General features: G+C 53.3%; 2 protein-coding genes across 6 annotated transcripts in view; one reads left to right on the forward strand and one right to left on the reverse strand.

The window, feature by feature from the left end:
* SNAP47 (synaptosome associated protein 47) overlaps positions 1–11,352 on the reverse strand; it is a 46,548-nt gene extending 35,196 nt beyond the window's left edge. The window contains exons 1-2 of the mRNA XM_033096920.1: positions 11,134–11,352; positions 3,635–4,179 (exon numbers count right to left, since the gene is read on the reverse strand). Of these exons, the coding sequence (XP_032952811.1) occupies positions 3,635–4,134 (500 nt within the window). The 5' untranslated portion in view covers positions 4,135–4,179; positions 11,134–11,352. The remainder of the gene's footprint in view (positions 1–3,634; positions 4,180–11,133) is intronic.
* A 223-nt stretch (positions 11,353–11,575) lies between these two features.
* On the forward strand, positions 11,576–16,451 carry JMJD4 (jumonji domain containing 4). 5 transcript variants are annotated; one of them, XM_033095794.1, is made up of 7 exons: positions 11,577–12,060; positions 12,345–12,510; positions 14,301–14,426; positions 14,760–15,012; positions 15,355–15,453; positions 15,635–15,709; positions 16,022–16,451. In XM_033095794.1, the coding sequence occupies exons 1-7, from the start codon at positions 11,796–11,798 to the stop codon at positions 16,322–16,324; spliced, it is 1,287 nt and encodes a 428-aa protein (XP_032951685.1). In that variant the 5' UTR covers positions 11,577–11,795; the 3' UTR covers positions 16,325–16,451. The 5 variants fall into 5 exon arrangements, with proteins under 5 accessions (XP_032951687.1, XP_032951685.1, XP_032951684.1 ...); XM_033095793.1 differs by having other exon boundaries at positions 11,579–12,060; positions 15,563–15,709; positions 16,022–16,450; XM_033095796.1 differs by lacking the exon at positions 14,301–14,426 and having other exon boundaries at positions 11,576–12,060; positions 15,563–15,709.
* The last annotated feature ends 7,466 nt before the right edge of the window (positions 16,452–23,917 follow it).

Genomic DNA, 23,917 nt, shown 5'->3' on the forward strand with positions numbered 1-23,917 from the left:
GGAACTGGGAATGAAGACCAAATATATATTTCGTACTATAAACCACAATATCACAGATGGCAAACTGAAAACACATTTTTTCCCAAGCGCAAAGAGAAAAGACAGCAGCATCATTTTGGAAACTCAAGAACAGACTTAGCAAATGCAAGAAAGTAAACTGTTAAGGCAGCCCTGGGAGCCGCTGAAATGTGGCAGGCTGCACTGCAGAACCCCAACAGGAAAATGGGTGAGGTTGGGCTGGACACAGAAGGGCAGGTGAGGATCCCCAACCTGCCCCAGCCCTGTGATGCGGGGACTCCACCTCTCCCAGAAGCAGATCAAGAGGGAGCCCGCTGGAGGGGGTCTGTGCATTGGGGGGGAGGGGGGTGCAGGAGGGGGGCGGCCTGTGCTGAGAGGGGAGAAGGATTCTCCACAATAAACCAGGAGACTGCCCGTAACCTTCTACAAGCACAGGACGTCCCAAAGCAGCAGTAAGAATGTTTGGAGAACAAAAAATAATTCTTGGAAATTAAAAATATAAGAATAGAAGGGTAAGGTGATAAAATACAAGAAATGTAAAGTAAAACAAAAGGACAAGGAGGCAGAAAAATGAGAACGCTGTTAGAAGATAAGCCCAGGAAGTCAGATAACCAACCAAAAGGAACACATTTTAAAACTGAGGGGAAGAAATCATCAAAGAAATAATGGCAGAACTTTCCCCAGGTGTGAGGGAGAAATGAGAGCAGAGGGCTCCCGACCCCCAGGCTGTGGCACAGCCTCCAGCGGAGAAGGCTGGCCACGCCCTGCCTGGTCACGTGTCCTATTTTCACTCTCGTTTTCCTATAGCACGTTTTTGCAGATTTAAAATCTCTTATATAATACGTGGCATCTTGCTGTACACAACTATTTGCAACTTGCTTTTGTTTTTCTAGCACTGCTTTGAAATTATCCTATCCAAGTGTACGTGAAGATCTCGACAGCAGTTTAGCATGAAAGAATTAGCGCCCTTTGTGACTGAAATAGAGCTGAAGAGCCCTCCCCCACCACCGAGAAGCCACTGACTACAGCTGCTCACCCTGGTCCACGACCCTGCAGGCTGCTCCTGTCCACACATGTTGTGCACTTGTGCCCGAGCTCCACAGGGACACACACCCGAACGGGGAAAGGCTTGCCCATGGAGTCTGTGCACCCCTGCACGGATGGGTCGCATCATCCCACATCCTACACGTGTTCTTTAATGTGCCTCCCTAATTATAGGATGCTGGACCCCTTTTGAAGGCCACTGGTGTCTGGCATTTCTCTTCTGGGAGGCACAGATAACTGCTGACCCCGGGTCACTCTCCTTCCCTTCCCAGTGTACCACGGGGTCATCTCCCAGGACCATCCAGCTTCCCTGCTCCTGAGTGTGGCGCTGTGACTACGTCCTGCATGCAGGGTGTGAGCACAGCCTGTGTGCAACTCCAAGATGCAGCCCTGGCTTCCCTGGGAGAGCGACTGTGGCACCCGCAGCTCCTGCTGCAGCCACGTGGTAACAGGGTCCAGTGACGGTTGTCAACCCACAGTAAAGTTCTCCACCTGCCGGGGGGCTGGAGGGGTGGAGAGGGATACACACACACACGCACAGGCAGAGTTGTTTTTGGATGTCTGTTACAGCAGCTCAGCCTAAACTCCAATCAACATCCTTTGCCATTTTTATATTGAATTGTCTTTTTCTTTTTCTCATTTTGTCATAGAACCTCCTTAGCTAGCTGGATGTTAACCCTTTGTTGGGAATCTGGGTATTACAGGTGTTTTCTCCCAGCCTCAGGTTCATCTTTTCACTCTGTCTTTTGTCAAAAGAAGATTTACAAATGGCCAGGTTGTTCTCCAAAAAGATTGTACCGAACGACGTTCCCAGTAAGCCATGTATGAAAATGTATTTTCACTATCCGCACGTTGGTACTGCGGACTCCCCATAATTTTAATGTTTCCTAATTTGCTCACTAAAAGCTAGAGCTCCATTACTGTGGTGTGCATTCTTCCACGCCAGTGCAGTGGGCATTCTAAGTCGGTTCTGTACGCACTGCCTCCCTCTCCTGCAGGAATGTCGCGTTAGTCTGCGAGGGCTGACTGCCATGACGAACAACCCCCAAGTCTTCACAGCCTAGCCCAGGAGAGGTTTGTTTCTTGTTCATGTCCCAGTTCACTTGAGGGCTGGAGCCAGGGCTTGTCATCGCTCAGGGATGCCGCCTGGGGACCCAACTCCATTCTGCTGGTGTCTCTGTGCTTTGCCCTCGGGCTTTAGAGCCCCTGTGAGGATTTTCTGCACCAGCAGGAAAGTGACAGGGAGGGACCAGGCCTGGAAGTGACCCATCACTCTGCCCACCACTCAGTCACAAGAGCCCCCAACTGCAAGGAAGGAAGAAAACAGTCTGTGTCCGCAACAGGAACACTGACAAAGGTTTGGTGCCTTCATGTCATCTGCCACAAGCACCCCTCTTGAGGTTGAGAGCTGGGGCTCTGTCCCCTGCATCTGCTACAGGACGCCCTTCATGCATGTACTCAGGAAGCAGAGGCAGGTGGTGAGTGCAACTGGGGACCCTCAGGGCCAAGGGTTCCCACCCATGCCACCCCACAGCCCTGATCTGAGAGATGCAGGCTGCATTCAGGGCCCATCGCCAAGAGGATGCCTCCTCGTCCTGAGTCCCCAGCAGCCCTCCCGTATATGGGGGAGAGGATATTTCTCCTAGACTCCAAGACCCCTGATGGACTTTGCATGTCTTAGCACCAGGGCAGCACTTCTCAGAGTGTGAAGGTCGAAATTACTGCTAACAGCACCGTGACACTGTGGCTTTGCCACTCGCATCCTATTACAATTGTACATGGGGTCCCCAGAGGCCACATGACACAGGGGGCAGCACAGTGGACTTGCTGCAAAAGCAGTCACAAGAATCCACTGTCTTCGACTAAGCCTTACTTTGGAGTGATGTGCAAAGTCTCAAACAGTGCCACTCTTTTCACTAAACATGTTTTGCTTTGTAAGTTATTTTTCATAAAATAGTTATTCATGTTACTATGTCATGGGTTTATTATCGTTATTAAAAGTTATTAAATGAATAACTTTTTAATTTCTTAGTTTAAAACAAAACATGGTAAATACTGGCACACATCACTCACATAAACAAAATCTCTTTGGGGTCCTCAATTTTTAAGAGTGGAGAGGCCCGAGACTGAAGGTTTGAGAGTGGCTGGTACAGCAGCTCAGGTGGCAGCTTCTAGAACCAGAATGCTTCAGCTCAAACCTGACTGCTCTTCAGCTGTGCAAAAAAATAAACTATGCTAACAGACTTTGTGTGTGTGACCTTGAACAAATTCCCTGGTCTCTCAGCCTCAGTTTCCCCATTGGTAAAATGAAGTCAAGAACAACATGCCCTTCTTGGCTTGTCTGGTGATTAAATGCGGTGACCTCACTGAACACTTCAATGGAACCTGGCAACAGTGCACCCTTGACGAACGCCAGCCTTACCATGTGCATGCCCATAGCAGCCAGCCCAGCGGAACCGTCCACAACAGGCATACCCATGTGTTCAGAATGCGGGGTGTGCACGAAATACGGGACGACAGAAGACACCCCAGCCACCCGAGGGTCCACAGAAGGTGACGCGGTTTTCTCTACCTGTCAGCCACGTCCAGGTCACACTCTATCCTGTCCAGGCCGCTCGCGATGCTGTCCAGCTGCTCGCCCTGGTGGTGCAGGACTGTGGCTGCATCTTCCAGACGCTTCTGGGAACAGGCCATCAGCCCAGTCAGCTCCTGCCCCTTGGTCACGTGGGAGGATGACGCATCCATGGCAGCTCCCGACTGAGACAGCAGCAACTCTCTCCAGAAGTGCTCGATGACGTGGAAGACAACATTCCGGCCAGGCTGCAAGGAACTGAACCAGTGCTTGACATGGTCCTTTTCCAGGATGGTGAGAGAACTGAAGATAAACTGAGAAGCCTCTTTCTTGATCTCAATTATACTAGAAAGGGGAAAGTTGACAAGAGTATCTCCAGTTTTATCAGTCATAAATTTTAGTGAGAGAGAAGTTAATGAAAGTTTTCCAGGAATCCATCGCTTTTCGAGTTCTAAATAGTAGGAGCAAGGCCAGGTGTGCACGCAGATGTCTCTGCTCATCTGGTTCCTGGGTCGGTATGCACCACAGTCAAGGTCACTCTGCCTCTGAAGAAGATGGGACAAATTAGTGGGTGCGTGAGGCTAAAATGTGTCTTCACACTAGGATTAGACACTAGTACACCAACAGCGAGGGAATGGTCTGGATTCAGAGCACACCAGACACAGTGGCATGCAGCTGGGTCCTCACCTAGCAAGGGCTCACACATCCCCAGGTGACAGGCAGGACAGAGTCCTTGTTCTATTTAGAGAGGGGAGGGCCCCTGGGGCTCTGTGCCCACCAGTGCACCCCAACTCAGACCAGGGCCCACAGCTGGACGTGACTGAAGGAAGGAAATTGCTGGAAACCAGCACTCCAGGATCCTTCACACAAATACCGCTTTGGCTCTGATCACCTTTATCACAAAACATTCTTTACAAGTTTCTAAACTACCACAGTCTCCTTTGGAAACTTTTATAAACTGAATTTCAGAGAAAATAACCCTACAAACTTTTCCCTTCTTGTAATTACAAATAATGCTTACGGAGTTCCACACAATTATGTAGTTCTATGTATATATTTAGTTTTCTATAGTTATAAGTATTGAAGGGTACTATTCGTATCTATAATTAGCGTTTATCAATGCAGTTTGAAAAGTCATGAATGACAGAACAACTCTTACAGAACATTTTGTCCAACCTTCTCATAAAGAATACAAGGCCATGAAAGGATGAGGATCTTGTACAAGGTCAAATCCCAGGTCATGACTATGCCTGTACGTGGCAGGATGACCGCTTACCTATGTCACTGTAAGCTCTCAGAGGGCAAGTATTTTATTCATAATCCTAACTCAAGGAACACTTTGTGACTGAATGAACGGAACACACACTCCTGGTGTTTGTCCAGCAGGGTCCCTTGGCCCAGCTGAGGCTGCAGGCTGGCCTCACCCGGCTGTTTGGAGTCCCACCGATGGCAGCCTGGAAACTGTCAGACACACCGTGCAGATCTTGTCCCAGCCAAACTATTACAGTGGCTAAAGGAGTGACATGGGCAAGTTCACCGAGGCAAGGTGATATGGAAACAAGGGGAGACATTATTGGGAGGCAGTCTTCCACGTCTAGTGTCGGCGTCTGTTGCAGACTGCCTTTCTCATAGCTGTAGATGGTATCTCCCTTCTGCTCCACCTAGATAACAGGATACTTACTGTGTGCTTGGAGGCAAGGGGTAGGCAGGTTTGTTAGCAGCCCCCTTAAAAAATTGGAGGGTTCCTTAGCTGTGACACAAACCCACGCTGAGTGCAGCATGCGCTCAGGCCCTCGGAACCTGGGGGACAGGGGAACAGACACACACATGTAGCCTGCTGTGCCACGCGTAACACCCTTTTTTTCTGACTCAGGGTCTCCTGTCTGCTGCCATATCTAAAAGCAGCAACGGGCTCACTGCTAGCCTGCCGGTCTCAGAGCTGTCACGGTTCCTGAGTGACGTGCACCAGAAAGGTCATGGTATGGGTTCTTCATACCAGAATCTCTCCCTAATAAAACGAAATATTTCAGAAGCAAACGCCAGAAACCCACTCTGTCAATTCCTAATACTCTAGGATGTTTCTACTCGACTTTAGGGAATATCAAAACTTTCCCCAACTTTTAATTCACTTAAAAAATAAGCATATGAAAAGTTCAGAAATAGGAAGTCAGAATGCTGGTTATAATCGGGGAGGAGAAAGGGGGCCTGTGGGGACCTATGTGCCTGGTGACATTCCATTTCTTGTCCTGGGTGTACTCATTTCGTGGTAATTCAAGATGTGTGCATTTTCTGTTCGTATGATTTGTTCATTTTTCAGTACTAATACTTCAATGAAAGGTTCATTGAATGTTTAACAATATAAATTGTATTAAAAATTAATAGTAAATGTATATATGAAAGGCATACCAGAGCTGAATTTCGGCTGAGTGCTACAATTTCACAAACACCTGAAATTACTACCTGAGGCAGGAGCCCAGCCAGAACACAAGCCACCACAAGGCTGTCACACTGACGAGAAGAGGTGCCACTCATTTATGTGTGACCCCGGGCCAGTTACTTAGCCTCTCTGCCTTCACTGCCTGATCTGTCAGTGGGGCCAAAACTGCCCGTTTCCCACACTGCAGTGCTAAGGTTTAACTGAACTGATGTATCAAAGGCTCTCAGAAGTGGAGCTGGCTCCAATATACACTTGCATACAGTATTATGATCACATTTAATCCTACAAAGCAGCTGGGAGAACTGACTCAGCTCATCGCTCAGGAGTACAGAGAATCTACGGCTTCCCTGACTCTCTTCTCTATTTCCCGTATGACTACTAGCACATCACCCGTCCATGATCCGTCGTCTGGCCTCATTAGTTTTCATCATCTGATCAGAGTTAGCGACAGACAGCACCTGGCCACAAAAACGCAGATACACAAACATGACGATGAAGAAGAGAAGACAGAAGAATGTGCCCAGTGAACAGAAAATTAAGGTGCCAGGTAAAAGTAAAACAACTCTATTCCACCCCAGGACAAATACATTTAACATATTTGGATGTATTCTGTAAACTTCCTTCATCAAAACACCAAGAGCAGGCCGGCAGCTCCGGGGTAGGCATGCATGCTCAACAGCTGGTTATCTGGTCCCACAAACCGGTCCCGATCACCAACTAGGCTGATCACTAATACATGAAGTTAGGACAAGCCAAAAAGAGATCTGGCATATTAAGGGTGAGAATTCTGTCACCATTGCAAAATAAGGTATGGGACTCAGAAGTAATAAATATAAAGATTTCAGGGCTAGAGGGACCACAGAGACCATCTGTCCAACTCACTTCATTGCACGGACGAATGCACACAGCATGTCGTGGCATAAGCCCTAGACGTCCTCTGACAGGCTGGCCAATAATCTTTCAAAAGTACTAACATCGTCAAGTGTTTTGCATGAGCGTCAATTCTGAGAAAGTAGCAGCCTTAGAATCTGGATATTCTGGGAAATACAATATAGCTCAGATACCAGAAGAGTATGTAGGTGAGCAGACAGAAGAACACTTAGAAATAAGCAACAGTAAGACTGCACATACTTGCGCTGAAGAGCAAAGACAGTATGTGGTAAGAACATTCTAGAACAGACTGCTGCAGATTAAGACTACAGGAAGGTGATCCTTCTACTTGAAGAATGTGGGAGGACTGGATGAGGAAGCAGCAGGGCCGGTGCCACCTTCTCAGGCCTTGATGGACATGACGGCCCCAGGCCACAGAGAACCTGAGGTTGACAGGGTCAGAAATCTTTCCAAGGAGACAGGTCCCCAAGAATCGTCTTCTTAGCCAGGATGACAATGAATGCCAGACCCAGGGGAATCTCAACACTAAAAATGCAGCCAACGACAATCTCACACTCTCACTGGGAGGCTCTGTGAAGGAGTCAGGAAGTCCCCACTCTCCAGCCACTGGGAAGCCAGCGAGCAGTTCCTCAGCTGTCTGATCCCTGACCGTCAGAACGGGAAACTGCGCCATCCTCTTGAGGGGCCTGACCTGTGAGCTCTCTGCACACACGAGACCTTGCGGGAGCTCACTGCGGGGCAGAGCAGCTGGGCGCTGCCTTTCCTTTGTGACAATGGCTCACGCGGGACAGAGGTAACCCTAAAGCACACGTGTCTTCATCAGACCTTCCTCCCTTGTGAGAAGCACTCACGTGAGCACACTGAGACACCCACAGACACAAGGCAGAGCACGGCTGGATAGGGCTGGCCTCACAGGACACGAAGCAGGTGCCACAGACCCCAGCTTGTCGTGACCCCCACACCTACCACGCTAGTGACAGTGAAAAACGAGAAAGTTCTCCACTTTCAGAATTAGGGAACGACTAGTGACATCAGCGTCACCATGGTTTTCAGTGTTTCCAAGTCTAAGACAAACACTGGGGGCCAAACGCCTTGGGCCTTGATCACGGCAGTGTGCTCACAGCCCTGGTCAGTCCTGAACCTGGCTAGACCCTGGTCCTCGGGGCTGAAAGCAGCCCCCACCACCCAGACACCCCGTGCCGGCCACACACTGTCACCCACCCCTCGAGAGAGTGGGGAGGGACACACCTTGCTCACCACTGCCCAGTACTTTGAGAGCTGGGTTTAGCAAAGAAATTGAATTTTAACAATCGCCTGAGCCGAGTGACCACAACCGAGCACTGAGGGAGACTATGCACAAATACCCACAGAATTACTGAGCCTGGCACTGCAGCCTCCGAGGGAGTACGCTGTCCTTCCAACCCCAGCTGCCACAAACTTTATGACTGTGGAAAAGTTACTTCACCTTCTGAGCCTGTTTATCTACCATTAAAATAACTAAAAGACCTAAGGACAACATCAGCTCTAAAATGTTCTAAAATTCAAAATGGGAGAAAAGAAAAAGGAAAGAAAAATTAGAAGAACCCAAACACTTCTCACTACTGTATGTAAGAAAAACGAAAAAAGCAACAGGAGAAACCTGTGGTCACCACTCCAAGAAGCCCGTGGATGTGCTTACGTGTGGACCAACTCGGTCTACACATTGGAGAAGCAAACACCACGTGCAAGGTGCCTTGTGCACAATGCCGGGACATTCCAGGCAACCAGGAATTACATGCTGAGTGGTCCCCACGTCACAAGCAGAAGCATCGACTGGCCACGTGGACCATTTTCTTCCACATGCTGACCCAGGTCTCCGATCTACGCTGAGTTCTGGAGTCCTTACTCGATCCTCACCTGCTGTCATCTGGAACACAGACCTCCCCGTGAAAGACTAACAGACCTGTGTGGACACTGCAAACAGAGCTGGGGCAGCCCAAGGACGTCTGGGACGTCCCCAGAGTCATGCTCCCGGTCACTGGACAGCACTGCCGATGCACGGCAATCAGTATAATGGATGTCTTTCAGCCTGTGCATCAGACCTGTACCTGCAGCGAGGCTCAGTATCAAGTAAACACCTATTTTTAGTTAATTTCCAGAGTGACAGAAGCAGCACCATTTTACACACCTTCCAGTAACTCCTGACCACAAGCAGGCTTAGAGCGAGAACAGTGGGAGCAGTGTGCCCAGGCGCCATGGCCTGCCTTTTCCATTACCTTCACCTCCTGCTCCTCCGAGGCGCCCACTTTCGACCTGGGAGGTTCAAACATGCTGTTTGGGGTGTTTCGCTGCAACAACAAGGACGAGTCACAGGGCGTGCACTGTCGTCCTAACTTCTCAGAGCAGACAACTGGGATTTTACGTAATTCTCACTGCATTTCCTACAAAGTGCGGACTTTTAAACTCCCCTCTGCTGTTTTCCCTTTGGCCCTCTGAGGGTTGTGTCACTGGGAAGTGACCAGGCTTAGAGCAGTGCCCGCCCCAGGTTGTGACGAAGGAGGTATGGGTGGGGCCCAGCAGTGTACATTCTCAAGGCTTTCAGGTGATGCCAAGGCTGCCGTCTAGTGGCCTTTGAGGGACACAGCCCTGCTCTCACTCTGCTGTCAGAGCCCCTTGTGTACAGTGGGGATGCTACCAACGCCAGAGGGCCACCATGTGGACTGGGGAAACGGCACAAATGCGTGGGCCAGCGAGTGCTCAAGAAAGGAGACCCCATCTCCCACCCCAAGTGACCACCTCAGGGAGCATATGGCCCAAAGCCTCCCCTTTCTTAAGAAATTTACTCTCAACCACACAACTTCAGGAGTTGGACTCCTCCCAGGCAATACCCACCTGAATTTCATGTCTCCCATGGGGCAAACTTTGACCATACTTCCCATATCTTTAGATAATTATATAAATATGAACATTTTGCCCCCACTTTTCCTTCTACCCACCCCCATGTGCATTCACCACAACGATGTGCGTCCAGGGAGGGAGAGAAAACGAATGAATGAATGAATACATGAATGCATGCCTGGAAGGAGAGCTCTACATCAAAAAGTAAAATGTGCTCATCTCCAGATGGGTTTACGGGTGGCTATGCTTCTCCGTCTTGCCTTCCCAGTGTGTTCTCACTTTCCGCCCTACGCTGGCCCAGTGAACAATGCCACACCTTGACCACACAGACAAAGGAGCTGATGGAACACAGATCCCATAACACCTCTGGCTGCTCCACTTGCCACAAACAACTCCCACCCCCGTCCTGTCACATCTCATCTCACTGTTGTTCCCTACTCCCACCTTACATCCCTCTCCACCTGGACCTCAGACTCTCCCAAACTCCCTTTCCTCCTAATCCTCCCCTCCCCCGCCTTTTCCTACTTCTGATCCTCCCTGTTCTCTTCTGGGGAAGCACTGTAGCAACTGAGCTATAAACTCAAACCTCCAGCACTGGGTCAGGAGTCTGTCCCCAGGCGCAGACTCCACAGCTACATCTATCTTTCCCTTCAGGTGATGAGAGAGGTCTTGCTCTTTCTTCTACTTTACTGTGGGTGAGATGTGTGCAGTTCTGCCCAACTCTGCTTTCTTGTCAACTCCCTACGTACAAGTATGTCATCTGCCAAGTTCACACAGTGACGAATCTGGTTTTTTTCTTTCCATGTTGATGTTGGTAGGTTTGTGAGGGCAGGACACTGACTTCTTCCATATGCTCAGACCATGATATGTCACCCCCACCACGTTCCCACTCAGATGTCCCGTTTTCGGCCTACGGTGTACCCTGGCTCAAATCCACAGCCTCGATCTCCACACCTTCATTTCAGGCCTCCCTATTCCTCCACCTCTCCCTCCGGGTCCCCACCATCACCCCAGGTCCCCACCATGCCCTCCAGGCCCTCACCATCCCTTTAGACCCCTAGCTTACCCTCCAGTTCCCCCTCCAGGACCCCATTATGTCCCTCCAAGTCCCCACCGTCTCCCTAGGCCCCCACCATCCCCCAGTACTCCACCTTTGGCTATTCTGACCCTAGCTCCCACCTTAGATCCCTCTCCACCTGGACCTTGGACTCTCCCAAACTCATTTTCTTCATGGTCCTTCCCTCCTCCGCCTTTCACCACTTCTGGTCCTTCCTGCGCACAGCCCACCACCTACCCCAGGCCCTGGGGCACAGGAATGGAGGGGTCCTCACCGCGACGCAGGCTCAGCCGCAGACAAGGGACTACGCTTTCCTGAGTCTTGAGGCGCGATGACTGCAAGCTTCGGCACGGGCGCTGGGTGACGATCTTCGACGTTATGTGGGCCCAGAATGAGGTCGGATGTGCAGAGTGCCGCACCGGCGCTTGCGCCTGCGCCGGGTGAGGGCCCCGTGTTGAGCGCATGCGCTCAAGTCCCGGCGCTCTGCGGTTTGGGCTCCGGCAGGAACTCCGCCCGCGGCTTCTTGGTTCCACTGTTGCGTCCGAGCGACCGCGCTTGAGTGCGTGTGCCTCGCCGTTTCGCTGTGGCCGGCGCGGAGGCTGTGAGCCGAAGGTGGCTACAGCGTCTGCGCCGGAAGTAGTTTTAGGAAGTACTTCCTTTTCACCTCCCAGGTTAAAGTGTCAGGCGGTGAGAATCCCGAGGCCCGGTTCCGGCTCCCGCCCTTCGCGGGGCCACAACACTTGACACCAGCAGCCGCTCGGCAGCTTGCTCGCCCCGGCAGCCCCTCCGCCTTCGGCAGAACCCTCCCTCCCTTCCCGACCCCCGACAGCCCCTCCACCCTCGGCACCCCCTCGGTCCCTGGCAGCCCCGCACCCCATGGACGCGGAGCCTAGCCCGGGATGGACAGGGAGACGCGCATGTTCGCAGAGAGCCACTTCCGAGGCCTCCGGGGATGTCTCCCCGGCAGGGTCTTCCCGACCCCGGACCACGTGGACTTTATCGAGAAGCCAGACTCCTTTTCCTACGCCGACTTCTTCAAGGGTTACCTGCTCCCCAATGTTCCCTGTGTTTTCTCCAGCGCCTTCACCGAGGGCTGGGGCAGCAGGAGGCACTGGGTGACACCCAGCGGGAAGCCCGACTTCGATTATCTGCTTCAGAATTATGGTAAGGACTGAGCGTGAGGGCTCGAGCAAGGACCCAGCGAGCGCGAGCACAGCACGTAGGCAGGCTCCTCTGACTCTCGCCCTGCTAAAGCCTCTTAGGTCAGACTACAGAGGGCGCAAATGAGAGGAGCCTCTGAGGGCTTGGGGGAGGCTGGGCGTGAGTGGGTCCACAGAAGAATTCGTGCGGAAATGGTGTAGCAATGAGTTGGAGGGTGGACAGGGTCAGAGAGAATGGACAAGCTGGAGGACTTCCAGAAAAGTCTGTACCTGACCCCTCCCTTTCAGGAGATGTGGTTGTACCTGTTGCAAACTGTGGAGTCCAGGAATATAACTCGAACCCTAAAGAATACATGCCCCTCAGAGACTACATCAGTTACTGGAAAGAGTTCATCCAACAGGACTACTCCTCTTCCCGGGGCTGTCTCTACCTCAAAGACTGGCACCTGTGCAGGTAAAGGCGTGGGCACTGGCTGCAGCACTGTTTGTCCAGACCTGAGTGAACCCTGCGTGCACACAGAGGATCTCATCTTTTCCCCACTTAGGAATTCTAATCCATATAAAAACTGCGCCTCTCTGCAGCAGTGTGGGCGTTCTCGTGGTTCCTGCAGGCGGTTGGCTGCTGTGGGAATGTGGGCCTGGTGGAGGCGCAGGTGGGCTGTGGTTACATCTTTGTCACATGTACCCAGAGCTGAAGGCTCCACCGCCATCCAACTGGCAGCACCCGGCCTTTGCCCTTCCTCTCAGATACCCCTGTGACTGGTTTCCCTTTCCAACCCTACTTCTCCAGGTGCAGACTGTTCTGCTGCCAGCCTCCTGGCTAGCCGTTGAAAGTCCAAATGCCCTTTCCAGCGGGCCACGTGTCCCACCTGTCTAAAGTCTGCATCACTGCCGACTGGCGTGCTCACTCCCAGAGGTGGTCCTTACATTTTCTGTCAGTTTCCCCCTCCCAGGGGCGTGCCTTTCACCAGCAGAGACTGTCCTAATCCAGCTCCCGCCAGCTGGCGCATAGGTGCTCACTTAATGTTGGATGAATGAGTGAACAACCGAATTCTTGTTTTGCTGATGTAGAAACTAAGGCTCAGAAAGGTAAAGTGAGACTAGAACTCAGGCCCATCTGATTCCAGGACCAGTGCTAGAGTGCACAAGCCACACCAGCACTAGCTCCCCACCCCGCCCCCCAGCACCCGCAGTATGTCCTCAGTGCTCCCGCCACAATCCTTCGTGCTCAGCACAGAGCTGGCTACGAAGCCAGTGGATCAGGAGTGACCAGACACTGGTCCTGGCCCTCAGGGACTCAGGCCTCGATGCTCATGCATGTGGATACGGGCTTCAGAGAAGCAACGAGTGCGTGTTTCGGTGTAAGTATATCCCAAGTATTGCGTGGGGCATACTTGTGCTGGAAACTTGTTCATTGTTTGTTTCAAATTTGGTTTTGACTGAGTGGTCTGTATTTTCCCAGCAACTCTAAAATGAAAAGAGCAGAGCAAGCCCCGGTCAGGCAGGCAGTGGTCGCCACAGGGGAGGTGCCATCTGAGCAGGGTTTTGATGAGGAAGCAGGAGGCTGAGTGTACAAAGGCATGGTGTTTGGGGAAGTACCAGTGGTTTGGTGCTACTGGGCTCAAGCCTCTGACCGAGCTTGCCGTGTGCGTGAGTCCAGAAGCTTGTTCCAGCCTGTCATTCTCCCTTGGGCTGGTTTAATATGCTCCTGTGTTTGGGAGCCCATGCTTGGGTTGTGGGGCCTACCAGGGTTTGAGAGGGTTTGAGAGGCTTGGAGTGAAAAGGACCTTGGTGGTCATGGCCGTCCTTGTGCCTGGGCCTGTGGCCTTGCATCCACTCGGCAGAGTTGAGGTCACTGGTGCAGGTGAAAACGCCAAAGTAGCCCACAGTTTCAGAAAACCAGTGTGATTCAGATGATACTTTTGGAATCCAACTCAGCCAGGGTCTGAAATCCTGGAACTCGTGCGGGAGGGGCCCAGAGCTCCTGGTTTGCTGCCTGCATGGTTTGTCACGGCACCGCACAGCCATCTCATCTGCCGTGACTGGTTCAGTCATTTGGGCGAGCTCAGCTGGGGTCACTGGGGGCTGTAGTCATCCGCTGGCCTATTAGGGCTGGGTGGTGTGAGGTGGCCCCACTCAGCCTGGTCGTTGGTGCTGGCTCTGGAGGGTCACCTCACATTGGTGACCAGGTTAGACCCGGGTACGTGGCGGAGGCAGCATCCTCATGCCACATGCTCTCTGAAGGGACTCCTGTGCGGAGGGCGTGTTCACCCTGCCCACGTACTTCTCGTCTGACTGGCTCAATGAGTACTGGGATTACCTGGATGTGGACGACTACCGCTTCATCTACATGGGGCCCGCCGGCACCTGGTAACCGTGCTCCTGCCCCACCCCCCGGCCCCTGGCCCCAGCCCCCAGCCCCCAGCCCTCTCCTAAGAACCTCTGGGACAGGTCCCTTGGCCAGGCCGTGGAGCTGGCTGCCAGGTCTGGCATTTCCAAGCCCACTTCCGTTCTTTACTCTGTGGCTCCATCCAGAACCTGAGCACCTCCTGTTGCTATTCTGGGGTGGGGTGTCTGGCTCACCCCTGTGGCTCTCAGGCAGGTGTGAGAACTGGGAACCTCGGGCCTGAGCATGGCCAGCCCACTTGGAAGAGCCAAAGCCCATGCCCAGGCCACAAGGTACCAGCAGGGGCTCTCGCACAGGTCGCCGTTCCATGCCGACATCTTCCGCTCCTTCAGCTGGTCTGTCAACATCTGCGGGAGGAAAAAGTGGTTCTTCTTCCCACCAGGACAAGAAGAAACTTTGCGGGACTGCCATGGCAGCCTGCCCTACGACGTGACTGCTTTCACACTCCTAGACAGCCGCCAGCACTGCAGCCCACCACTGGAGGTCACGCAGGAGGCAGGCGAGATGGTGTTTGTGCCCAGCGGGTGGCACCACCAAGTCCACAATCTGGTAGGGTGGGCCCTCCGCACCCCACCCTGCGTGCCCACGACATAGTCCAGGCAGGCAGGGAGACACACCATGGGGCTCCACCAGGCTGATCCTGACTCCTTTCCGACTGCCCCTCGGCCTGCCCTTGGCACCTTCCTTTATGCTCCCCACAGAGAGGGCTGTGCCCGCCCTTCCTGACTCCACAGTGGGCAGATTGCCCTTTGGGAGAGCCATGGTGTGGGACAGGGCAGGCCATGGCAAGCCTGGTGCCATGTGTGGGCATGTTGACTTCCACACACAGCACTGCTAAGGGCCCACAACCCCCATTCCCTCCCTCCAACATTGCTTTCCTGGTCTTCGCAGAGTGGAGTTGTCCTAGGCCCTCGGGGAGCCTGCTCTCGGTTAGCTGTGGATATAGGATCTCAACCCTGGCTCCCTCTCGCTGCTGTCATCCAGGGGGAGGTGGGAGCAACCCTTCCAAACCAAGGAGGGCTGGGAGGACCTTAGGACATGGGAGGGGACAGTGCCTGCTGTGGGCTTGTGGGGACAGCCTGCAACTTGTCCTTTCCAGGAGGACACTATCTCCATCAACCACAACTGGGTCAATGGCTGTAACCTGGCCAACATGTGGCATTTCCTGCAGCAGGAGCTCCGAGCCGTGCAGCGGGAGGTTAGCGAGTGGAAGGACACAATGCCCGACTGGCACCACCACTGCCAGGTGGGATGTCTGCCGGGACAGGAGAGGGCCACGGGGTGGGGAGCTCACCCGGGACAGGGCTGCAGTGGGGGCAGGGGGTGGGGTGATGGCCAGGCCTGCCTGTGAGGGTCAGTCTGGGGCTGAGGCAGATCACGGGCTTCCAGGCTGTGGGGCTGAGATGCATCCATCTCTGGCTGGCCCCGGGTGTCTGTCACCATGCTCAAGGGCCGTGGCTTGGGGTCCTTTGTAGCTGGGACTCTGTCCACAGTCAGCAAAAACTTCCCTGGAGCTGCAAGTGAGCAGTGGCTCACTGGCTGCTTCTCTCTGTCCCAGGTCATCATGAAGTCCTGCTCCGGGATCAATTTTGAAGAATTTTACCATTTTCTCAAAGTCATTGCAGAAAGGAGACTCCTCCTCCTAGCGACGGAGACAGGCCCTGGTGAGGGGGAGGGCAACGAGGGCACTGGACTGGGCCCCCAGCAGGCTGCTTTTGATATCAGCCGGATTGCTGAGGTGCTGGCGTCCGTGGTGGCCCACCCTGACTTTGAGAAACTGGACACCAGTGTTTTCTCACCCCAGCCAGAGGACCTCCTGCAGCAGCTGGAGGAGCTTGTGGCCGCCACTGCATCCCTTTAATGCGTATCATGAGGATCACGTGACACGTCCTGGCGTGGAAGGCATTTACCCTGCTCCAGGGTCCCTTCCAGAAATAAAGCTCCATCCTGTGTGGCCTGAACATGTCACCTCCCCGCTGAGCCTTGTTGTCTTGGCCTCCCAGGTTCGCTTCCTGCTCTTAAGGGTCTGGTACCATCCTGTTGGCATCCGGGGACCTCAGTACCTGTCCAGAGAGTCCAGGTTCCTTGTCCTCATGAGGCCCAGTGGCACTGGGGACTCGGATCCAGTGCGGGGTGGGTGGGGAGCTGTTGGTAACTCAGACCCGCGGCAAGGAGGCTGGGAGTATGCTGGAGACTCGAGTGGGGGTGTGGCACGTAGCTGGGCTTTCCTGGTGCCTCCTGGCCTTCCCTTAGCAGAGGCCAGCACCACGCCCACGGACTTGCCACGCATGTCCCGGCTTGTCTCGCTGGCCCCTCTGTAGTAGCACCATGCCCCTGCCAAGTCCACAGGTCTCCCACTGGAGCAGAATGTACGGTGGAAACACGGGGGCCCAAGGCAGGCCCAACATGCAGGGCCTGGGTCTGTATCCCACACTAGAGCCCTCCTTTCCTCCACTTGCCTGCTGCCCCCTGGCAAGATCCTGAGCCAGAGATGTCATTGGTCAGTGCCCCAGGCACTACAGGCACTGTACTCGGGACGCTCGGATCCTGCTGGCCGTTATTGGCAAGGCAGAGAGAGCCCTGGGGCATTTCCCTCCTGCTTGCTGCAGCACTGCCTTCCCCAAGACTCTAGGGCCACCCACGCAGCTCCCAGCAGTGAGGGCCCTGCCCAGGGTCCATCCCAGGCCACCTGGAGCCCAGGCCTCTTCCATACCTCGCACACCCGTTCTGCACCATCCACCTTCCACTAATTACAGACTTACTGTTTACCATCTAGAGTCACTTTGCAAACTGATTCAACAACCACTGCACATTCCATTCTCCCATTCAACTCCCAAACCTTGCACATCTCTGCCAAGCAAATCAATTATTGTGTTTTAACCTCTGCACGTATAGTTGCACCATGCAGTCTCCACTCCTGCACACCTGTGTGCCACTCAGTGGTTGTGCTTTGGTTCTCCATGGAACCACTCGACGCATGGAGAGGTGGTTGGGCTGCTGCGTGAAGTCTGCTGCACAGGCTGGAGACCCAGGGAAAAGGCCTTGTGGTCTTGGGTCTGAAGCCTGGACTGGGCAGGGTGTCTGTGTCACAGTCCGGAGGTGGAATGGCTTCGTAAACCTTGGTCCTTGCTCGTAAGGCCTCAGCTGACTGCACGAGGCCTGCCCGTGTTATGGAGGGTCATCCGTTTTACTCAGAGTGAGCTGCTTTAAACGTCAATCTCCTGTCAGAAACACCTTCGGTACATCTACCCGGGCGTGTGGGCACGTAAACGACCACCATAGCCACTCCGCGCTTGTCCACTGGGACTCGGCAGCCTCTGCCCTCCGGCGCCCGATTCCGACATGCCCGCTCGGACACTCAGCAGTACCTCCTTTCACAACTGCTCTGGGCAATCCAGTGCCCGCCCTTGGGTCACTCACCTGTCCCACCCAGTGTCCACCCCTGTCCCCTGGTTTTGCTCTTTGTCCCTCTGCACACTCCCCTGACTGGTTTTGAACCACTGTTTTGGCACATTGACTAAACTTACTCTGCACATTGCCTGGGTTCAGTGACCACCCTCTGCACACTCGTCCTGTACCAACCACCTTCTATTTGCACACCCACTGCCATTTACTCCTGCACACTTGCTGTGTGTAATTTAAAAGCGAATGTCTCATTCTCCACTCACCCTCACACTTTGCACACCCATTGTTTGCCATTCACAGTCTCCTTTTACACACCATGTGCAATTCAACAACCAATCTGCATCTTGCTCCATCCAATGCACACGCTTCTCAGCATTTCAGGACTCACTGTCAGACATGCTTCTCACACCCTGGTGTGCTGTTCAAAGGGTCTCGTTGCACGCGCCCTGTGTAAAAGCCACTGTGAACACACTGGGCAGGTTACCAGCCTCTTTCCACCATTCTGCTCCTAGCTCTCCATCCTTCACAGCCACTGTGCCATTTGACAGTGCTCGCACACTCAGTGCAAACCAAGCACTGCACACTTGGGGCAATTCCATCTGGCACATTACCTCTCCACCGTCTGAGTTCCACTAAGTCATCAATAATCAACCCCTTCTCAATCACTGTTTCAACAACCACTTGTTCCATTTTGCTCTATCCCATGTCCGCTTCTTGCACACCCTCTCACATTCAACAGTGTCTCTGCACAGTCACTCAGCAGAGGTGACACTTTAGATGTCAGAAGGAGGAGATAACTCGGAACTGCCTCATGCGTCACCAGGCTCCTGCTTTTATAGGCTGTATATTCTGGAGCTGTTGAAATAAGTGACAGGGTGCCGGCTGGAGGCTGTATCCCAGAGGCTCCCTGCTGAGTCTGCTGTTAGCCCTTGAGCCCGATCCTGGGGGAAGTTCCGGAGGGCGCCCCGGTGAGCTCAGGGCAGTGTGTTTCCCTCTGGGGTTGGAAGCACTGTGGTATTTAACTAGTAATGCTGTGTCCCTGCCGCCCTTGGACATCTGTCCTGCGATCACCCTCCTCCCCTGCCTGCCAGGCTGCATCTCTCAGCCCTCCCCCCAGGAAAGATTCATGCCCCATGACGCCCAACGCACATTCATCAGGGCAGGTGAAGGGGTGAACACGGTGTACCTGACGGGTGGTCGTAGTGGGGTGTCCCGGGAGGGTTCAAATCGCAGGGTCCTCGGTGGGCACTGAGGATGGGAAGTCCTGCGTGCTCTCAGCTCCTTTGCTAATAATCTTCCTCTGGCCCTTTCCTTTCCTCATTGTATGCTTTAATCTTTTCTACAACTTTCCCCACTTAGTGCTGATGGAATCCCAGGGTTTGACCTTGAAAAGCACAGTTCCCCAATTGGTGGTCAAAAATACCTCAATAAGAAAAGCAGAAAGTGTTCCCTCTTCTTCCAGAGTGTAGCAAGGCCGCCACTGTTCTGGGGCAGGATGTGGCTTTAGCAAGTGCCATTTTGAAAGACACCCAGTTTCAGTGGTGGTTGCTCTGCCTGTGAAAGTACCTTCAAGTTCTAAGTTCCAGGGTTCTGAGAGGCTGTGTCTGCTCCTGGCCCAGGTTCACAACACTGGAGTGAACCTGTCCTCTGAGGAAGGGGGACTTGGGGGTGTCCTTCAGTAGCCAGGGAGGGGGAGCTGGCCCTTCTCCCTCTCCAACCTAAAATAAGCGGATGACCCTGCAAAACCTTCTGACTGAAGGAGGAATGAGTCTCTATCTGATTTCAATTAACACAGGCAATGAAAGGGGAAAACCATAGTTCCCAGGCTGTAGTAAAAACAGTACGTTAACATTCAAATGTAGCTTTGGCTATTGACAACAAATATTGTAATGATCAGTAAACTTTTCTTTTTTTGCCTTTTACACAAAATTCAATCACACTCTCACCTCCTCCGAAATCTCCCCTCCCAGTGACCTCATCGCCTGTGGTCTCATAAAGGCCTGCTGCCTGACACTTGCAGGGACACCAGAGAACATCAGTGGGACTCAGATACCCTCTCACCTGATGAAGAGCCAGGTGTGTTGGGTGGGTCTCACCAGGGGAGGGGTGGGAGGTAGGCAACACTTGATGGGGTCTTTGTGATTTCATCTGCTCAACAAGGGCTAGAGTGGTGGGAGGCAGGGCCAGTGGGAAGGTCACAGGCCAGTGCTCTAGACATGAGAAGAGAATTGTAGTCATCAGATCAAGTGAGTGAGTGGGTCCTCTGGCTGCCTGTGGGAATAGATGACAGTGACCCATACCTGCAAATGGATGGCGGGAGTGTAGAGGGCAGTAGTCAGCTAGTCCTGTGATTCCCAGAGAACAGGAGGCACCTAAGGCAATGGGTGGACCACAGGAGTCCAGGTCAACCTGTCAACAGTCAGGCATCATGCACAGCCAGAACAGAGGTCCAGTGGGGAAACCTCTGGGCTGGCAACTTGGGATGGAGGTGTCAGCTGCCTAGGGCCACTTCTGTCTTAAGTGTTTAGCTACCTGGCCAGCCATACACCGTAGAGGGTGGTCCTGAGGCTGGCTATTGCCAGGAGTCAGTTAGAAGACGCACTTTGTGAACTAGAAAAACAACAAAGTAAACCTTAAAAACAAATATTAGAGCAGAGGTGAATGTGTTAGAGGACAGAAAAAAAAAATAGAGAAAATGAAAGCAAAAGTTGTTTGTCTGAAAAAGTTTAAAAAGTACTGGAGCTGGAGCTGGGTCTCGTTCTACCTTGAGCTGATGCAAGAGCTGGTGCTGTACTGGCTCTAGGTCCCGAGTAGGTGCTGAGCGTGCTCTAGCTTTGGATCTGGCGCTAGAGCCCTGGAATTGCTGTGAGAGCCGGTGCTAGAGCCAGTGCTGAAGCCAGCATTAGAATTAGTTAGTTAGAACTGCATCTATCTCTGGGGTTGGTTATAAAGCTGGTGCTGGAGTTGACACTGGTGCAGGTGCCAGAACTGGTACAGAGGCTGGTTCTAGTTCAGGATCTGGCACTCTCAAGCTCATGCCAGAGCTGCCTCTAGCTCTGGAGCTGATGCAGAAGCTGGCACTGGTGCAGACCCTAGCTCTAGAGCTAGTGTTAGAGTTGGTGCTGGAGCTGATTCTAGCTCAGAACTTGATGTTGGTTCTAGCTTTGGAATTAGTTTTGGAGATGGCGCTAGAGCTGTTGCTGGAGCTGGCTTAGGAGTTGGCGATATGTCAGTCTCTATCTCTGGAGTTGGTGTCAGAGCTGACTCTAACTTGAGAGCTGATGTAAAAGCTGGTGTTCAAGTCAGCCCCAGCTCAATACCTGGTGCTCGCTTTAGCTCTGGCAAAGTTGGTGGAGCTGGCTCTGGCTCCAGAGATAGTCCTAGAGATGGTTCTGGAGCTGGCTTCAAACCTAGAGTTGGGCTTGGTACTCGAGCTGGCTTTGGCTCTTTTTCTGGAGCTGGCAATGGAGCTGGCATTAGCATTGGAGCTGGTGGTGGAGCTGGTTTTAGCTTTAGAATTTGTGCTGAAGCTGGGACTAGAGCTGACGCTCATACTAGCACAGAACTGGTGCTAGAGCTGGCGCTAGTTCTGGACTTGTTGGCAGAGTTGATGCTGGAGCTGGTTCTACCTGTGGAGCTGGTACTACAGCTGTCTGTAACTCTGGAATGGGCACTGTCTCTAAGTCTGGAAGGGACACTGGAGCCAGTGGTGGCTCTTGCTCGAGCTGGTGCTGTGGTCCTAGCTCTGGAGCTGGTGATGGTTCTGGCACTTCTGCTGGAGCTGGTGTTGGAGCTGGCGATGCAGCTGGCACTAACTCTGGAGCTACAGGCAGAAGAATGTTCATCAATATGGCTACCTTTCTATGTGACTTTCCAAAGACAGGAAACAACCATTGCATTGAAGAGAAGCCCCAAAACCACATCCCAGGAAGTGTTCCAAGACTGAAGGCTACCACTGAGTGGGCTGAGGCTACTCTGCCCCTGTCTGTGTGGCCCAGCCTGGTCCCTTGTCATGGCAGTCACCCCTAGTCCTCCTCAGCCTTTTCTCTGCCTTAGTGGGTTCTGAGGCTCCAGCTGGCAGTGCTGCAGGTCCGATCCAGGCACATTAAACTACACATAGTCCATCAGCATCTTGTAATGCAAAACGTGGAAGCTGATGGAAATCCTCCAGGACTGATCCATCTAGGTGCCCAGGATGGAGGAGAAGGCAGGAAGGCCTCATAGCCAAAGGAACCCACAGGCAGAAGTTACCAGAGTGGCACCCACACAGCCCACACAGCCCACACCGGGAGGCCCAGCCCTTCCATCGAGAAGGGCAAGTCCTTCTGAAGCAGTAAACAAACAAGTGCTCATTGTCCCTTCCCTGCCTAGGAAATCTCCCTCAAGGAGGGGCCATGGTGGGGCTGGGAGGGCTGCTGTCCACCTGCTAGCATCTCCCCAGGGAATGGAGTGCTGGAGGGGTCTGTATCCCTGCTTCTGCTTCCATTCAGGGGTTGGGGTCTCTGTGGTCCCCCTCAGTCCCTAGCATCAGGAAGCCTGGCCTTTGAAAGGAGACTCACTCAAATACCCTCTTCCAGGCAATTGGGGCAGCAGAATGGATCAGGCCCCACCTCTGCTGCCCCAACCCATCCTGGTGAGGGTGCGGCCTGGATGAGCCCTCAGCAAGTGCCCTGGCTAGTAGCACTGGCTCCATCACAAACTCCACTCCCAAATCTCATGTCACATGACCATGGACCCTGGTCACAGAAACTAAGGTAATTAATGCTATAAGCCGCCAAGTGTGGGCTGTTTGTCATACAACAACAGACAACTAATGCCCTGGTAGTCAGTGCTGTCACTGAAACCCAGGCAGGAAACCAGACAACAAAACACACCCTCATTGGGTGTCATCAGGTAGGGGCTCCCTGGGCCCTGGGGTACAGAGGGGCAGGCTTGTAGTCTCCAAGGGCAGTGAGAGGGACCTTGATCCCACCTGCCTCCCTCCCATTGCCTTTCTTTCTCCTCCCTCCCTCCTTCCTCTCACCTCCCTCATCTCTCCCTCCTTTTCTCTCCCTTCTCCCTCCCTCCTTCCCTTCTTTCCCCTCCTCCCTCTCTCCTCCTTTCCTCCTGCTTCCATCCCAATCCTCCCTCTCTCCCCTTTTCCCCTCACTTCTACTTTATTTTCACTACAGCACTAGTTCTTTTCCTTCACATGCATTTGTTTTCTTGCCTTTGTCCATCTGCCCTCCAGACTGTGAGCTCCTAGAGGGCAGGGACCACCCAGGAGTGTGGCCCCCAGGGCATTCCCTAGCCCTGCACAGAGTGAGTGCCTAGGGCCCAGTAGCTGAATGAGTAAATGAGAAGGTTCGGTACCCTCTTCTCACCTCTAAACAGCTCATATTGTGAGATGAATGCTAATGAGAAGAGGCGCTGTTTGGTAGGAGGCTGGGGGATGCACAGAATGACCCCGGGGTGTCCCTGCCGGCTCCAGTGCTCCCTTGAGCACCGTGGGCACAGCCCGCCCCCTGGTGGTCAGTGCTGTCTCTGCAGCACAGGTAGGAAACCCCTCAGGGTGTCATCAGGTAGCTGCTCCTTGAGCCCTGCAGGCAGACGAGGGGGCATGCAGGCACCAGGGACAGTAAGAGGGACTTCCATTCTCCTTTGTCTCCAGTTACAGTAAGAGGGACTTCCATTCTCCCTTGTCTCCAGTTACACCTGATGGCCCTGGGTATCTGGTTCACCCACCAAGCCTAGACAATGACCCTGGCCCTACTTCCAAATGAGGACCCCAAGGCTCAACAAGGACAGTCCTGTCCTGGACTCTGGCTAGACTCAGGGTCCACGCTCAGCCACATTCTAAACTATACCAGATCCTCAGTCCGCCAAGTCTCTGAGCCGTTCTCGGCTTGGAGGTCCACCAGGGACCCCAGGCACACTGGGCCACTGGTGGAGGACCAAGTCCATCAGACGCTTCTCCAACCATGTGGAACCCTCGGGTCACCACTCCATGCACCCAGCTTGTAGAGGAGGACACTGAGGCCTGCTCTCCTGTAGCTCCTCCACACTTGGA

Source organism: Rhinolophus ferrumequinum, chromosome 24 (genome assembly GCF_004115265.2).
Source record: "Rhinolophus ferrumequinum isolate MPI-CBG mRhiFer1 chromosome 24, mRhiFer1_v1.p, whole genome shotgun sequence".
Taxonomy (NCBI): domain Eukaryota; kingdom Metazoa; phylum Chordata; class Mammalia; order Chiroptera; family Rhinolophidae; genus Rhinolophus; species Rhinolophus ferrumequinum.